Source organism: Bidens hawaiensis, unplaced genomic scaffold, assembly GCF_021521415.1.
Source record: "Bidens hawaiensis isolate Kalapana, Puna unplaced genomic scaffold, B.hawaiensis_p1.1 tig00012479_1, whole genome shotgun sequence".
Classification (NCBI taxonomy): domain Eukaryota; kingdom Viridiplantae; phylum Streptophyta; class Magnoliopsida; order Asterales; family Asteraceae; genus Bidens; species Bidens hawaiensis.
In genome coordinates, this window is record NW_027492022.1 from 72774 (window position 1) to 89878 (window position 17105).

Here is a 17105-nt window from a genome sequence, read left to right on the forward strand (position 1 = left end):
GCATTTAGTTTTTTATGTTTCTTTTTGTTCAGTTTTTTAGTTTCGATTCAAATTTTTTGTTTCATTTCGATCGTTTTTCTATTTCGGTTCAGTTTCGTTTCGTTTTTTTTTTTCCGTTTTGGTCGGTTCAGTGTTTTTGTTTTGTTTTGGTCAGCTTTTCAGTTGCATTTTGTTTTTTTTTTGTTTTATTTTGGTCGTTTTTCTATTTTGGTTCAGTTTCGTTTTGGTTTTTTTGTTCCGTTTCTGTCAATTCGGTGTTTTTGTTTTGTATTGATCAGCTTTTCAGTTGCATTTCGCTTTTTTTTTGTTCGTTTTGGTCAGCTTTTCGGTTTCATATAGGTTTTTCTTTCATTTTGGTCGTTTTTGTATTTCAATTCAGTTTCGTTTCGTTTTAGTCGGTTCGGTGTTTTTGTTTAGTTTTGGTAAGCTTTTCGGTTGCATTTCGCTTTTTTTTTTGTTTCGTTTTGGTTAGTTTTTCGGTTTCATTCTCGTTTTTTTATTGTTTCGTTTTGGTCGTTTTCTACTTCGGTTCAGTTTTGTTTTTGTTTTTTTGTTTCGTTTTAGTCGGTTAGGGATTTTTGTTTCGTTTTGATTGTTTTGTGGGTTTCGGGTGAGTTTTGTTTCGCACGTGATAGTTTGGGTATTTTGAATTAGATAAATTTTGGATAATTTGGATATTTTGTTTTGACCCATTTTAACTTATAAATGAAACTCACTTGTATATTTTCAACCATCCTGACCCTCTTGAATAATTTTTTTGATCCATTCTAACCTATTTTACTTTTTAAGTTTATCCATCTTAACCCGAAACAATTCATTTGGGTTGTGTTTGCCACCCTTAGTTGAGACCGACATGAACCACAAGACGACAGCTGATATTAATAAAAACAAATATACATAAACCTAAAAATTTTTGTTGGTCGTTAATAAGAAAAAGTAAACAATGATGAAGATGGAAATGTTTAACATGACAAATCCAAAACGACAGCGTTTGGCAAAAGACTTGTACCTTAAAATATCAAAGCCTCCTATCTATCGTCTTGATAGCCGTGGTTTTGAGTTTGGTCGGGCAGGGTTTATCAATGGCGTTGCTACAGTTTATATGCTCCGTAACACCACTCGCACGTGCCGCCAGGTCACGTGCCATCATCGTCTCATCTTCTCGCACCATCGCCACCACCACCACCACCATCAAAAAGACGCCGCCGCCGGAGTCGAACGTGCTTCTGGGCCTGTCGGAAGAACAACTTCAACAGCTAGCTGTTGATTTCGGCCAGGTATATTATTATTAATGCAATTTGTTACAATATGAATGGTTAGTTATAAGCCATGAAGTATGCGAATTGATGTGTTCTTTGTTTGAATTAAATTAGCAAGGGTATAGAGGTAAACAGTTGCATCATCTTCTGTATAAGCGAAGGGTTAAAGATATTCATGAATTCAGTCAAGGTGAGTTTTTTTTTTCTGTAATAATAATAAGATTGGAATTCAATTCATAGCCGGATTAACCGACGTAACCGAACAGAATTAACTGAAACTAGCAGTACCAATGGTTAGCTTAAGCCACCGAAAATTTTGATTTGGTTTCGGTTATGATGGGTGGCATAACCGAAGATTAACTGAAAACCGATCGGTTTAAGGTTGTCCTGTAACCGAGCATTTTGGTTTCGATTTTGACATGTGACATAACAAACCATAGCCGAGGGAAAAACGAAACCAAAAACCAACAATAACTGAACATTTTGGTTTCGGTTGGGGTTCAAAACCAAACCGAATAGCCCTGTGCACACTCCTATATAGCGCAAGCTGGTTCGCTTTGCAGGCACACGCCTCTTGTATGTGGGATGGCTTTATGCATCGGGACATGTGATAATTTAGAATGTACATATACGCTATTTTATATATTAAATCATATATAGATCTTATTTATGTCTAAATTTTGGGTACATAATTTTGGATAACTGTTAATTAATGGTGGTGTGTTTTGAATCTAATGTTAATTTGTTTTTGTTAAATGTAAAAGTGCCTCTAGTATTCAGAACTGAGCTCCAAGAAGCTGGTTGGGTGGTCGGACGATCATCGGTTCATAGTTCTGTGACCGCAACTGATGGCACTATCAAGGTTAACAATAATATATTAATATAATAATATTCATGTTTGTTAAACCTTAATCGAACCGAATATTGCATCTGAAATGTTCATTGTTTAATTTACACTTTAGTTGCTGATAAAGTTGGAAGATAATCGATTAGTGGAAACCGTGGGTATACCGGTAACAGATGACAAAGGCTCGGTCCGCCTTACTGCGTGTGTCTCGTCACAGGTGATCTTTCTTTCTGTTAGTTATAGTTATTAATATAATATGTTTAGGGTTTTTTCTGTCTTCAGTCCACAGGCTAGGCCTGTAAACGAACCAAACGTTCAGTGAACGTTCGTTCGTTTACATTCATTTATGTTCGTTCATTTACGTTGCTTTACGTTTGCTAGTTTATGTATGTTTAAGTTTGTTCGTTTACGCTTGTTCATATATTCGTTTAAATATCTAGGTTCATGAAAATTTAGTTTAGTTTTATGATATTAAAATTTAATATTAATAACTATATTTAATACATCTAAAAAAACAAAAATAACCTGTCTCCATTCTTATGGTTCTTGTTAGTTTAGAAAATATATTAATATTGTTTGGATTACTCAGGTAGGTTGCCCGTTACGGTGCTCATTTTGTGCTACCGGAAAAGGAGGCTTTTCTAGAAACCTTAAAGGGCACGAGATTGTGGAACAGGTAGCTAATGAAAATTTGAAAGTAATAATATTAATATTATTTGTATGGTTTTTGATTTAGTGTTTTATTTGTAGGTGTTGGCGATAGAGGAAGTGTTCAACAATAGGGTTACAAATGTGGTGTTCATGGGAATGGGTGAACCAATGTTGAACATGAAAGAAGTTCTTGCTGCTCACCGTTGCTTGAACAAGGTTCACTTAAAACATTTTTTTTAATTAGTTATGAAACTTGGTTATTATTTACTGATTTTTTTTTCAAGAATATGGGTAAAAATTTTAAGTTTACGTGGGTTTATCACCAGAATATAAACCTGCTACCTTTTTGGACCATGGTTGAAAGAGAAAAAGGTGGTTGGGGACTACATCCGTAGCTTTTAAACTTTATTGACGGTATCCATAGTAAACACAGGGATCCTCTGTGTAATTTACTCTAATTTAAAATAATTTAACGTTTAAAAAAGTATTCACAATATTGGAATACCTAATGAGTCCTATAATGACTTTTGAACGGATCATAGTAACTACGTGTGTTGTGTTTTGGATTGAAGGATGTACAAATAGGACAAAGGATGATGACCATTTCCACTGTTGGAGTCCCAAACACTATCAAGAAATTGGCTTCCCACAAACTTCAGTCCACGTTAGCTCTTAGGTATCGTCTCAGTATGACTCTTTGACTTCTCGGTTAAAAGTGGTGTTTTATTTAACATGAAGAACTATATGGGACTTTGAATTATATAAATTTTCTCAAAAATATATACTCTTTATTGGAAATTTCAGTAAACCAGTATCCACTTCCAGCGTGTTGTGGCAGCTCGGTTTTAAATGAAAAACAATTATGTTGCTGTGGAAATTATAAAAAGTATTTTATATTTGATTCGGGACAATCTTGAATAAAGTAATAGTAGCTTTGAGGAGTTGTACCTTGTGCTTAGAGAGCTTGTAAGTCACTAATCATAACCATTGCTAATTGTATATTTCGGTAAATATTGCATATTTAATAACCGTCCTAAATAAGTTGGATTGCCTTAAAAAGTCAACATGTTGACTTTAATGTTTATGTACTCTAGCCTTCATGCACCTAATCAAAAACTGAGGGAACAAATTGTACCGAGCGCAAAGGCGTACCCTTTGGAGGCAATAATGAAGGACTGTCGGGACTATTTTCATGAAACTAGTAGACGGGTATCCTTTGAATACACGCTATTAGGTATGTGATTTTGTATTCATTTATGATTGAGAAAATTGCAGAATGAGTCACTTTTGACCATATTGCAAGTTTGGTCACTTTAGTCTCACAAGAATGACACGTGACATTGCTTCTCCACTAAAAACTAACTGAGATTAACGGTGGGGATTAAACGTGCAACCCTCTTACAAACATTTAGAGTTTTGGACAAGTTCGCGATTTTCAAAATGAGGACCAAACTTGCTATATAGTCAAACCTAGGGACCATTTTGTAATTAACCTTTTAAGTTACAAAAAAATATATCTGTGATGAACAAAGTTAACCGATTTTAACAGCGGGAGTCAATGATGACGTGGAGCATGCAAAAGAACTTGCCGAGTTACTTCATAAATGGGGCCCAGGATATCATGTGAATTTGATACCGTTTAATCCGATAGATGGTACCGAGTATAAACGTCCTTACAGAAAAGCGGTATGCATTTTGTTTTTTTATTAAAATGTTGAAACAAACACGAGTATTTATTCATGAGAAGTACATCAACCATAACTCGCACGCCCTTAAAATTGTGTAACATGAACACGATTTGTTAAACCCATTTATTTAAACGTGTCTAACGGGTTTACAAGATGGCGGTAAGGGTGTGAGTTTCTATCACGACGCGAAAATACGACATCAACATAACCCAAAGTTCGTGGGTTTGGTTTGTAGTCTTAACGGGTTTGGGTCAGTTTTGGGTCGAACCTGCGGACACATTTAGCTAAATGGGTTGTGTTTGTGTTAACCAACGGATTTGCGAGTTGACCCGTTTAATATAATTATTTGTTTTTTAAACTGTGTATATGTAATAACTAATAACTATTTTGGTATTCTTTATACCAAATTTAAAAGTTAAAAAATAATTGATATATTTTTAAACATAGTTGCTTCTAAAAAGTATAAATAATAAGTAAATTTTAAATTTTAGAGTAAATATTCAGTAAAAGTGGAATAAAATTTCTTTTTCGAGTTAAAAGCAAATTCATGTCAATCTGCGAATACATGTCGTGTTCTGGTCGACAAGATATTTAAGTTCTTGTCGGGTGCGATCTAATGACCTGTGAAGTGCGAACACGACCTGTTTAACATCCTTAGATTGTGGTTTGTATTCAAGTTGTAAATGTGTTAATTGGGTTGTAAAATTATGGGTTAAATGGGTCGTAAACCTGTTTTAAGTAAACAGGTTAAATAGTTCAACATGAACACGGCCCATTTAATTAAACAGGTCAAAGCCAAACACTACCCGTTTATAAAACCAATGTGGAAAGATAAAGATAAAGAAGAGTGTTTTGTTGTTATTTATCAATTTTTAGTTAGTGTTTTGGTAATCTTTAAGATGACAAACTTTCGGTTTCAGTTTGATTTTTTTATTAAAATTAAAATTTTTTTTTCTGTTATGTACTTATTTGAAGTACCTATTAAACTATACTTGCAGATCAGTATATTTCAATCCATGTTAGAGTCCCGTAAAATAACCGTTAGTGTACGCCAAACACGAGGGTTAGATGCAAGTGCGGCTTGTGGGCAGCTAAGAAACGAGTTCCAGAAAGTTCCATTGGCTGCACCAATCGATGATGTCATACCAGAACCAGAACCAGAACCAGAACCTGAGGCTGCAATTGCTTGCTGATAAATTATATCCTGTATTTTCATGGCTCGTATGACTGGTCAAAGGCTCCAACCAGTTATGGCAGGTGAGTTAAACAGGGTCCGCCACCTGCATATACAAGAACTGTAGGGTGGTTAGCGATTGACTACGCATCTGGTATGGCGATTAGTGAATATGCAAAGACTCAAAAGAGGGAGTAGACAACGCGTATTAGGGTGCCTTTCGGTTTAGTAGTTACTTGTTTTGTTGCTAATTTGTAGTGACTTCAAACGTCAAAATGTACTTGTCTTTTGTTTTAAAACTAGAGGTGTTCAACCCGCACACTACAACAGGGACATGGCTAGAATTCTATAGCAATCGAAAAAGAAAACCTCAAAAAATATAAAGTCGTATGATGCCCATAAAGATAAAACATGTTCGGTTCTTTATTTCATTAATGTAATTAAAAAATATTTTTTGCTTTTATTGTTTTATTAAAACAAAACAAAAATATAAATAAATATAAACAATATATTGCACAATAACCAAAAAATACAATGTTAATACATGTTATGATTTTTAGATGATACTTGATATAAAATTTGCTCTCATAAAACTTTATGCTATTTATATCAATGTTAAAAATTAAATTATATTTTATAAATACAAATTTCGTCGGTCTTCACAAATAAGTTCAAATTACGTTGGTCCTCAGTCCTCACAAATAGCTTACTTGGAACTCAAGCACAGTTTTTAGCGAAACAGTTCAACTTTTGGGTTAGAAAAACTGTCGGCGACAAAACAGATTCGAATATGGTCAGCTCGACCGCTCTGGAATGGGCATTTAGGGAATTTTTAAAAATCCATGGACAGTTTAAGAAGTCAAGTGATCAAAATGGACCCTTTTACAAAACGGTTGACCAAATTGTTAAAAAGTATGAAAGAAAGTAAATAAATGATGATACAAAAAATAACAAGTACCTTAATGGGCCCATCACCATGCAATACTACAAACACCTGAACCCAAATTGGGTTTTTATGTAACCTAGCTAGTTTCCAAATAAATAAATCGACGACGGCATATGGATAACGAGTCACCGTCTCAAACAGCAAGCACCAACAATAACAATAATTCTTCTTCGTAATCGATCGCCCAAGGTTTATCAACAATAATTCTAGCTTTCAGTTGTTTAATGTGAGTTCATCAATTGATAGTTGATTTATTTGATATGTTCTGTTAATTTAATTTTATTAAGCAAATCACATTATTTTTGCCTGAAAACTGAAAAGTATAAGTTAGGGCATTTGTTTAATAGTTTATTAAGAACATTATTTGCTTTGTGAATGTTAAAGTGACAATGCCACCCAAACCAAAATCCAATCGAGGAAGAAGCAAGGTGGTGGTTCCGAAGCCTAAACAGATATGGCGGGTGAAGCAATCTCATTCGCTTCCCGCAGATGTAATGCGGAATATACTCCAAAGAGTTGGTTTGTTTCACCGAATTCACACCGCCCAAAAAGTCTGCACCGCTTGGCGTGAATACTGCAACGACCCTTCCATGTATAGGGTCATTTGTATGAAGATATATACGTTAATGCCTGTCGACATGTGTAAGCTTGTAGTCGACAGAAGCCAAGGCCAATTGGTTGATTTAACCATCATTGGTTTTTGCGATGAAAATATTCTTCAGCATGTTTTTGATAGGTACGAGTGGTTTCGTTGGTGTATTTTTTTTTAAAATATTATTTAGAAAAAATATTGTTTTTTAAGTTTTTGATATGTTTTGTTTCAGATCGAGTAACCTTAGACGTCTAGAAATCGTGCATGCTTTTGAGTTATGGGAAAGCTGGAGTGAGGCTCTCGATAAGATATCGTTACTGGAGGAACTCAGCTTTGCGGAAACAGACTTTTTTAAAAAAGATATTGAAGCTGTTGGCCGGTACTGCCCCTTGTTAAAGACACTCAAAGTGAACTATAAAGCTCCTCAAAGACTACAGGATGATAGTGATGATATAGCCTTAGCCATTGGGAAAAACTTACCTGAGTTAACTCACCTTGAACTCATTGGGAACAGCATGACAAACGATGGGTTGCAGGCCATTCTGGATGGTTGTCTTCACCTTGAATCACTTGACCTGCCTATGTGCGCGCACCTTGATCTTGAGGGAGACTTGGGGAAAAGATGCTCACGACAGATTAAACATCTGAAACTTCCTCGTGATTCTCTTGAGGATTATCCATATATCGATAATAAATTTAACTATTACTGGTACTATGATCATGAATATGACAACTATGGTGGCTACCCAGTCTTTGACTAAGATGATGGCTTTCATGGCCATGCTTGAACAATTTGTCATACTGAGAGGTGAGTTTTTGTATGGTTTCATAAGTGTATTATTCGTTCATAATATGATGTTTGGATACTAATTGTGGTTGATGTTTTTCTTTTGAAGGTGTAGTTATTGTTGCCTGCCTGCAAGAAAAGTCTTCTGTTACTTTGGTTAAGGCTTATCGGTTTGTTTTGATATTAAAATGCATTTCTTTGATGTCTGCACATCTTGTTTTCAGATTGGTCTTGCAAAATATTTGCTTCTAACAGTAGAAATTGGAGATGCATAGTTGTTAATATTTGTTATTATTGTTAATCCATTTGGCACAACCAATATTTCTCTTGATATATTTTTTCATCTTCTAAAATGGATCGTTTTGATCCATATTCAGTTTTGCCCAAACATATTCGGACCTAAACTAATATAAACAAGTATCTTGAGATATAGCTTTATTAGCTTTATTATGGCGCGCCTGAAATGCTAAACATATGCATTTAATCCATGACTCTTGGACTACAATTACCTGGAAAAACTGGCGCCAATGATCCACCAATGTCTAGTAGCCACTGTTTTCAAACAACGATTGCCACATGCCAAGTGTTGTATCTAATGTAATTTTATTTTATTTTAATGCAGTAACATACGGGTTCTCCTTTGTATCTGAACTGATAAATTTGTAATTTGTATGTTGTTAGGGAAGAAAACTTGTAAGAGAGGACTCATAACTTAGCATTCAACCCGTGGTTTTATAAAATGTCTACCCCTAAACTTTTTATAAATCATATTTTTTAACTCAAATAAACATCTCGCTTAGAAAAGAATCAAGAGAAAAAGAAACAATCGGAAATATATTTCTCAAAACAAACGAAAAGGAAACGAAAGATGAAACCTGAATCATGGATCGACTAAGCCCTTACGGAGATTTTATTAAAATTAAGAAAGAAGAACCTTATGTAAATATTATGGAATAAACAAACAATCCTTGAAGTAGCTTTGGCTTCTGTGCTTGTGCTTAGATAGCCTATATATTACTATTCATAACTATTTTTTTAAAGAAAAAAAATCATGTCATAAGTTGATACAAATATTCTGGAAGTTATAACCGAGAAAGATTAAATGATGAAATATAGTCGGTAAAAGAAAATAAATTTTTTGTTTGGGATTGTTGGGCCCCGTCCAAGGTAAAATTTTGTGTTTGGCGTGCAATCGATGGTAGAATCTCAACAAAGAGTGCCCTAGCCTGTAGGGGTATGTCATTTTTTCAGATTTGCTTTGCCCTTGTTGTTCTATGGAGGATGAAGACGCGGATCATCTTTTGGCGAGTTGTCCATTTTCGATGGCCATTTGGGAAGAGGTTTGTAGGTGGGTCAAAATTTCTAGCCCGGGTAAATTTTGTGAAGGTAAAGTCAACTTTTTTTTTGGGAAATACTAGAGTTCCAATAAGGTGAAAAGGAAATTGATTATTAATACTTTCTTTGCTACATTATAGAGCTTATGGTGTAATTATAACGAGAAGATTTTTGACAGCAAAAATATTTTGTTTTCTAAGGTATTAGATGATAGAAAAAAATTAATTTTTTTGTGGCTCTCTATAGAGTCTAAGACTTCTAAAAAGAGAATGGAGGTTATGGTTTGGTTTTAACCTACATGAAATGGTGTATTAGACGTTTTGGTTTAGCACTTTCTGTTTTTATGGGCTTGTTTCTTAGTTTCTTGCTAAGATTTTGTTAACCTATACTTTTTTTATGTTTTTATATATAAGTCTTGCTTTTAAATAATAATAATAATAATATAGGATCTATTTAAAGTATAAAGTATAAATTGTTAATCCAAAATCGACAACGGTATCCAATTTTCAGTCCCTATTCATTCTATTTTGAAACCCTAACAAATCGCCCAATTAACGCTTCATCTACAATAATAATTCTTTCTAGCTCTAGCTTTCAGTGTAATGTGAGTTCATCTTTTTCGCTTCATCAATTGTTACATGTTTTCTTTGATTTTCGATATTCAGTACTAGTTCTTTCTAGGGTTTTCATTTTATACATTTAATTTCATGCCAATTGCTCTGCTTTACCTTTATGCAAATCACATTCATATAATAAATACAGTTATATTACAACCAAGCTATTAGGGTTCTTAATTGTTAAGTTTTTGTTAGGCCATTTGATTAATAATTTGTTAAGAACACGATTATAATTATACGCTTTTGAAACGGATTGATTTGGCATTTGATTTTCTTTGCTTTGTGAATGTTAAAAGTGACAATGCCACAAACAAGGAACTGGTTGGAGCTTCCAGCAGATGTTACACGGAATATACTCCAACGGGTTGGTATGTTTGACCAAATTCAAAGCGCCCAAAAAGTGTGCACCGCTTGGCGTGAATACTGCAAAGACCCTTCCATGTATAGGGTCCTTCGTATGAAGATGTATACTTTAGTTCGTTACCCCAATTGTAAGCGTGCCATCGATAGAAGCCAAGGCCAGTTGCTTGATTTAACCATCATTGGTATTTGCGACGAGAAAGTTCTTCAGTATGTTGTTGATAGGTATGATCGAGGTGTAGCAGTTCATCTTCTTTAATATATTACAAAAATATTACTCTTTAACAATCAAATTTCGGATATGCTTTAATTAACAGATCAACTCAGCTTAAACGTCTAGAAATCGTACATGCTTTTGGTTTATGGGAAAGCTGGAGTGAAGCTCTCAGTAAATTATCGTTATTGGAGGAACTCAGCTTTGTGGAAACAGACGTTTTTCAAAAAGATATTGAAGCTGCTGGCCGGCATTGCCCCTCGTTAAAAACACTCAAACTGAACTATAAAGTTGCTGAAAGATCACAGGATGGTAGTGATGATATAGCCTTAGCCATTGGGAAAAACTTGCCTGAGTTAACTCACCTTGAACTCATTGGGAAAAGCATCACAAATGTCGGGTTACAGGCCATTCTGGATGGTTGTCGTCACCTTGAATCGCTTGACCTGCGTATGTGCGGGCACCTTGATCTTGAGGGAAACTTGGGGAAAAGATGCTCACGACAGATTAAACATCTAAAACTTCCTCTTGATTCTCTTGAAGATTATCCGTATACTGCTGCTAAGTTTAATTATTACTGGTACTATGATCATGAATATGACGGATTTGATGGCTACCCAGTATTTGACTGAGACGATCGCTTTCATGGCCATGTTTGTAACATCCCGAAATTTCTAAAGTAATATTTAATATATTATTTTGTCGGGTGAAATAAACGAGTTAGTGGAACGATAATAATAATAGCAAAATATGAAGACTTAGTAGGATAATTAGATGGGATTAGATATGGACCAAAAGGAAATATGGGCCTTCGGTCCATGGGCTTAAGGGAGTATAAATACCCCCTTAAACCCCAATCCTTTCCATTCCATCCATTTATCCATCCTAATCTCTACACACTCCAAAACACACACGACCCGAACCAAGATCCAAAGGCAAGGACCCGAGCTCGTTGGTGCTAGATCGTCGTGACGAACCAAAGCAACATCAAAGACCAGCTCGTGTTCGTAGTTCGACTCGTTTACGGTACGTTTATATCGAGAACTTGTTCGTTTAGTTTTGGATTAGTATAGAAATGATAGATCGGTGTTTGTATGGTAAAAACGAATCCTACAAAGCTAAACTTACTGAAAATGGTTAAGATTTGATGGGTTAATCGATTGATAAAAGAACCCGTAACCTGTATGCCTAAATCGCACCCTTTAAACGTCGATGTTAGGCCGATTTGATGGTTGGGGTTTGTAGGCGCTGGTCAGACGATTCCGTGGATACCTAAATCGAGTTATTTGGTTAAGAAACGAAGATGATTAAGGACGAACAGTAGCTGCAGCCAACAACTTCGCCTGCAAGCTAAGTTCGCCTGATGACAACTTCGCCTGCAAAGCTAAGTTCGCCTGATGACAACTTCGCCTAAAAGCTAAGTTCGCCTGATGACAACTTCGCCTAAAGCTAAGTTCGCCTGATGACAACTTCGCCTAAAGCTAAGTTCGCCTAAGGTTTAACTTCGCCTAAAGCTAAGTTCGCCTAAGATTTAACTTCGCCTAAAGCTAAGTTCGCTTAAGGTTTAACTTCGCCTAAAGTCAAGTTCGATTAGAAAATAAATTAAAAACGATAAGTAAAAGTAAGCTAATACTAGGCCACCAGATTAGATCAGGCGAGTATTGATACGTGTAACTTATACAGTCAGCCGAGCTCAGTTAAAGAAGGGTTTACAACTATCGGAGGAAGAAGCAGAGTTCAGGTGAGTTTCTAGCCCCATTTATGTGTTACGTTTTCGGGGCTGTGTGCATACTCGATATGTTTGTTAATACGCTTATCCTAAGAGATAAGTGTATGCCTTATGTGAATAATGTGATATGTATGAATGATGGCTTGACGGTACGTGAACGATCTTCGGATATTGCACGTACTGTCAGGTTGTAACGCTAAATATAAGGTAAGTATGATATGTATGCTTATATGTATGAATGTGATAAAGTTAATAAAAGAATGAAAGGATGGTTGTATGGTTACGAAGAGGGTACCGGGCCCTAATAATACTCGAGGTATGATGTATGGTTGTATGGTAACGAAGAGGGAATCGAACCCTACTAATATTCGAGAACTAGGGAACCGAACCCTACTAATATTCGAGGAAAGAGGGACCAGACCCTTATAATATCTGTGATGTTAGGGACCAGACCCTTATAATATCTGTGAAGTTATAGGGCGAAAGGCTCTTTAAAACGTATGATTATGTATGTAAAGAAAGTATGAAGGTAAGAATGAAAGTATATGCAATTATGTGTGTATGAAAGAAAGTTAAGAGGTTAAGTATGAAATGTAAGAAGGTATTGTATGATTATGTGATTAACTAGAACTCACTCAGCGTAGCTGACTTTTAGTATGCACGCAGGTGAGTAGAATGAGGCAGCTCGCTTGAGGAGACACGTGACACTGAATAAGAGGCTGGCATCGGAAGACTCAAGACGTTTAAGTTTAATGTTTCGTTTATTTTGAAAGATAAAATGATGTTTTAAGACAAGACGTGTTTTGTTATGAAATGTTTTATGAAAGTTTTTATATTCCGCGAAAGTTTTAATGAACTCTGATTTGTAAGAACTGTGTTTATGAGTAAATCCGACGCTAAAGTAAGGCTACCGGGTTCGGGGCCTTACAATGTTTGAATAGTGTTTCATGCTGAGAGGTGAGTTTTTGTATGGTTTTATAAATGTATCTTTCATTTTTAATATGATGTTTGGATACTAATTGTGGTTGATGTTTTTCTTTTGAAGGTGCAATTGTTACTTGTCTGCCTGCAAGAATAGTCTTCTGTTTTCCCTGAAAGCTTATGCTGCTTAATCAATCTTCTGCTGATGATTCTCTAGTTTTTTGATACCTGTTACTTTGGTAAATCCTAAATGTGTTTGTTTCAGATTTATCACTTTGTTTTGAAATGAAAATGCATTTCTTTGATGGCTGTGCAACTTGTTTCAGATTGGTCTAACAAAATATGAGATTTATGACTTTGTTCTGAAATTAAATTCATTTTCAGTTATTTGTTATCTTTATTTTTTCAGTTTGTGTATGGTATGCATGCTTAGTACAGAATTTCAAGTTGAAATTATTGTTACAAACTTGTGATATTGGTTAATGCTCAGTATTAGGTTGCGAGTCTGGAAGTGTGATGATATGGGGAAAGTGCACCTCTACCAGAGGTTTGAATCACTTGAAACTACCCATGAGGGCAAAAGAATTTGGTTATGAAAAGGCAGTTTACTTGGTGAGAATTCTACCAACCAATCCACAATTCCACACTGATTCATTCTTCCAAGCAATTTAAATTACAAATTAAACAGAGACTTTTACAATGCAATACAAAGTTATTTTCTTGTGTTTAATACAAAATACAATTTAGGTTCATAAATAATAAATCAACAACAAATCATAGAGCTTGCTCTTTTGCACCTCTACAACCATTCCTTCTGAATTATGCCATTTTCTTTTAAGTACTCCACAAATTCATCAATTAGATATGGCCAAGCACCTTCAGCATCATAATTTGATAGTGTAGGCTCCACACTCTGCATTCATTTTATTCAACAAATCATTTCAAGATTATATTATTTAAAAGCATATACGGACAACATTTATGCATGAATCGGATCTTACTCTTGCAAATTCCAGTAACTGAGACCAAGTATCTCGAGAAATAGCTTTATTATGGCGTGCCTGAAATGCAAAAGTAAACATTTAATCCATTAAAATGACAAATAAGTGACACTCTGAAATTACAAATACCTGTAAAAACTGACACCAATGATCAACCAACGGCCACTGTTTTTCTTCAAACAACAATTGCCACATCCCAATTGCTGTATCTAATGCCAATGACTTCTGACCCTGAAATCATAAAAGAATATAAGCCATTACTACATAAGCCAATAAATAATGTTTAATGACAATATGCATGTACCTTCTCTTTTGCCCATCCGAATGCAAAATTATAGATCTCCTTGAATTTTTCTGATGCAAATAAAATATTAAAACAAGAAATTAAACAGATTCAAAGTGGTTCGAAACTAAACAAGGTTTAAAAGATATGATACATACGATCATCTTTCAGCTCAGAACGCATGAAAGGTATCTTTTCACGGAATTTCTCAAGCGAATCTAACCTGAAATGAAAAATGATTATTGAAATTAAGTAACTTATTATTAGTTTCAATGCATCTAAAAAAGGCGTGATTGAAACTAAATTTACCCTAAAGACTGCAAACCACCTATAAATTCCTGTTTTGAGAACTCACACATGGTAGCAGCCTTCATGTGCCATGAAACAACCAACTGAAGCAACAATATCAGCAAAATGTGTCAATAATGGATTTATCCAACAGACCATTATTAAAATTTGAAAAAGATCTTTTACTTACATGGAGAAAAAATATTACACAAATTCACAAAAAAAAAAAAAAAAAAAAAAGACACAGAAAGATAAGAACTCATAAAGGGTGTGAATTTATGAGACAACACGAATCTAACAAGAAAATTTCGAGTTTGGATTTGGTATAAACGGGTCCACTTAACCGTTTAACCCATTTAATTTTTTTTTTATATTTCAAAAATGTGTTTTATGCAATAAAATTATATTGGTTGGATATCTTATGCCAAAATTGAAAACTAAAAATGAAATTGACCTAAGATTATATAATTATAATGTAAATGCTTTACTTAAACTTGTATTTTCTATTGTAAAACTCTAAATTATAAAGTATCAATATCTGAAAACAACAAAATAGATATAAAAGAAAACTTTCAGGTCAAACGGGCCGTGTTCGGGCCAACCCACAAATATGCAGCTCGTGTCATGTCATACACGAGTTTTGGGTTCGGGTCAATTTCAGGTCCGTGCCTTGTTGGACCAGGGAGCATGACCAACACCCCTATAATTCGTCTATATAATATAAATATGCATCTTAACATACCATAACAATATCTTGAGGATCCACCTGTCAGGAAGAAAACAAGTGTCAGTAAAACTACTATTTCTCCTTCAATCTAGATTCTGTCTGAATGGCTTAACAAAATTACCTGAAGGTCATTACAAAGAGTGCTAATGCCATCAGCCATAATCATATCAGCATAAGGATCTATACACATACATTAAGAAACCATCAATAATACAGTTCCTCTAAACAGCAATGTTTGAATGCAAGATTCATAAATTAATTACCTTTGTATCGGTTGTACAATTACTCTAAATGGCGCGTATCAGTGAAAGATTTAGCATGAGGCTGACTGTAAAAGATATCAAATGCACCATCAAGATGCCAGTCACTGGCCTTTAATGCCTGCAGAGCAACTTTTTCACTGTATGCAACCAAGAAGTCAATAAAATATTATCAATAAAAAGACACGATTTCTTTACCAAAATATAACAAACAGCTTTTAACTTGAAAAGTTTAAGAAGCGTTAGCCCATAAGTCATGGTTAATGACCCTTAACGGGCATTTTCCGACACATTATCATCACTCTTTTTAGGGGCCCCTATAATGCCCTGTCGCGGATGGTCTAAGACTATAGTGTTGTTATTATTACACTACATCAAAATGAACAAGTGTAATTATTTTTAATCTAGTTGTAAACTATAGCGTAATAATAATAATAGCAACTACTCTTGTCAAGTTAAAAATTGTTTGTAATTAGCAAAATTAACTTGATTTTTAAAAAGTCATATTATTGGCAATTGGCATACAAAAAGATCTAGAGTTTTAAACAAAGCTGACCTAGCTCCAGTGATTGTGATGAATTGTTGGACTTTGTCGCGATGCCCTCGCCCCAGTTTGTTCTGTCAGTGAAAATTAAACTTCAATAATAATAATAATAATAATAATAATAATAATATAATGATGATGATATTTGCAAATAAATGATGACCATGTTGGTGAAACCGAAGCAAGGTCTTCAGATTTAGTCTCTGCTACAACTAGAACTATAGGTGATCAAATCGGGTTGGTCAAAGGAACCGGAACCGGTTCAGAACCGGTTCCATTAGTCAACATCACTGTTTAAACCGGTTCCATGGTCGAACCGGTTAGGGAACCGAACCGGTTCCCCAACCCTCGGACCCGGAACCGGTGGAACCGGTTCTGACCGGTTCCTAAACCGGTTCTTACACTGTAACCGGTTCCAACCGGTTACAGTGTAAAATATTATTTTTTTTTTCGTTTTTCGTTTCCGCTGCTTGTGTAGGTGATGATTTGTGTTCTTCTGATTTCTGAAGAGGCTCATGCTACTTTTGTTGTTCACCCACAGAGCAATGGTAAACAACATATTGAACTTAATGCTATGAGTGTCAGCGTGTTTGAATTGATTAGTCTGTATCGTGTATCGTGTAATGGTGAACTTAAATCTGTATCGTGTTACATTTGTTGAGTTTGCTATGTATTATAGTCTTTTGGCTTACGCAAGTCAAATGCTGAATTATAATCAAGAGCGGTGTTATACGATTCGTATTTGTATAACATGTTAAATAAAAAAAACAATTAACATAAAATTCATTTTATTTACTTTAAGAAGTTCAAAAAAAAAGGTTACATGTTTTAAAATATTCAAAAACAAACTAACAAAACATTAAACTTATAAATATAAAGTTG

General features: G+C 34.8%; 4 protein-coding genes across 4 annotated transcripts; 3 read left to right on the forward strand and 1 right to left on the reverse strand.

Annotated features, from left to right (window-relative positions):
• Positions 1–1004: 1004 nt before the first annotated feature.
• On the forward strand, positions 1005–5979 carry LOC143541244 (uncharacterized). The gene is made up of 10 exons (XM_077034121.1): positions 1005–1277; positions 1374–1449; positions 2024–2121; positions 2222–2323; positions 2696–2782; positions 2857–2973; positions 3330–3433; positions 3852–3991; positions 4307–4443; positions 5444–5979. Exons 1-10 carry the CDS (start codon positions 1083–1085, stop codon positions 5636–5638), a joined length of 1251 nt encoding a protein of 416 aa, XP_076890236.1. The 5' UTR covers positions 1005–1082; the 3' UTR covers positions 5639–5979.
• A 1070-nt stretch (positions 5980–7049) lies between these two features.
• LOC143541223 (putative F-box protein At4g05475) lies at positions 7050–7961 on the forward strand. The gene is made up of 2 exons (XM_077034102.1): positions 7050–7301; positions 7390–7961. The coding sequence occupies exons 1-2, from the start codon at positions 7060–7062 to the stop codon at positions 7916–7918; spliced, it is 771 nt and encodes a 256-aa protein (XP_076890217.1). The 5' UTR covers positions 7050–7059; the 3' UTR covers positions 7919–7961.
• A 1818-nt stretch (positions 7962–9779) lies between these two features.
• On the forward strand, positions 9780–11122 carry LOC143541224 (putative F-box protein At4g05475). Its single transcript, XM_077034103.1, has 3 exons — positions 9780–9883; positions 10193–10481; positions 10574–11122. Exons 2-3 carry the CDS (start codon positions 10198–10200, stop codon positions 11100–11102), a joined length of 813 nt encoding a protein of 270 aa, XP_076890218.1. The 5' UTR covers positions 9780–9883; positions 10193–10197; the 3' UTR covers positions 11103–11122.
• Positions 11123–13752: 2630 nt separating this feature from the next.
• On the reverse strand, positions 13753–16441 carry LOC143541245 (uncharacterized). Its single transcript, XM_077034122.1, has 11 exons — positions 16387–16441; positions 16236–16297; positions 15683–15819; positions 15541–15599; positions 15435–15458; positions 14714–14796; positions 14563–14627; positions 14426–14475; positions 14251–14352; positions 14122–14181; positions 13753–14033 (listed from the first exon to the last, which is right to left on the reverse strand). Exons 4-11 carry the CDS (start codon positions 15583–15585, stop codon positions 13920–13922), a joined length of 543 nt encoding a protein of 180 aa, XP_076890237.1. The 5' UTR covers positions 15586–15599; positions 15683–15819; positions 16236–16297; positions 16387–16441; the 3' UTR covers positions 13753–13919.
• Between the last annotated feature and the right edge of the window lie 664 nt (positions 16442–17105).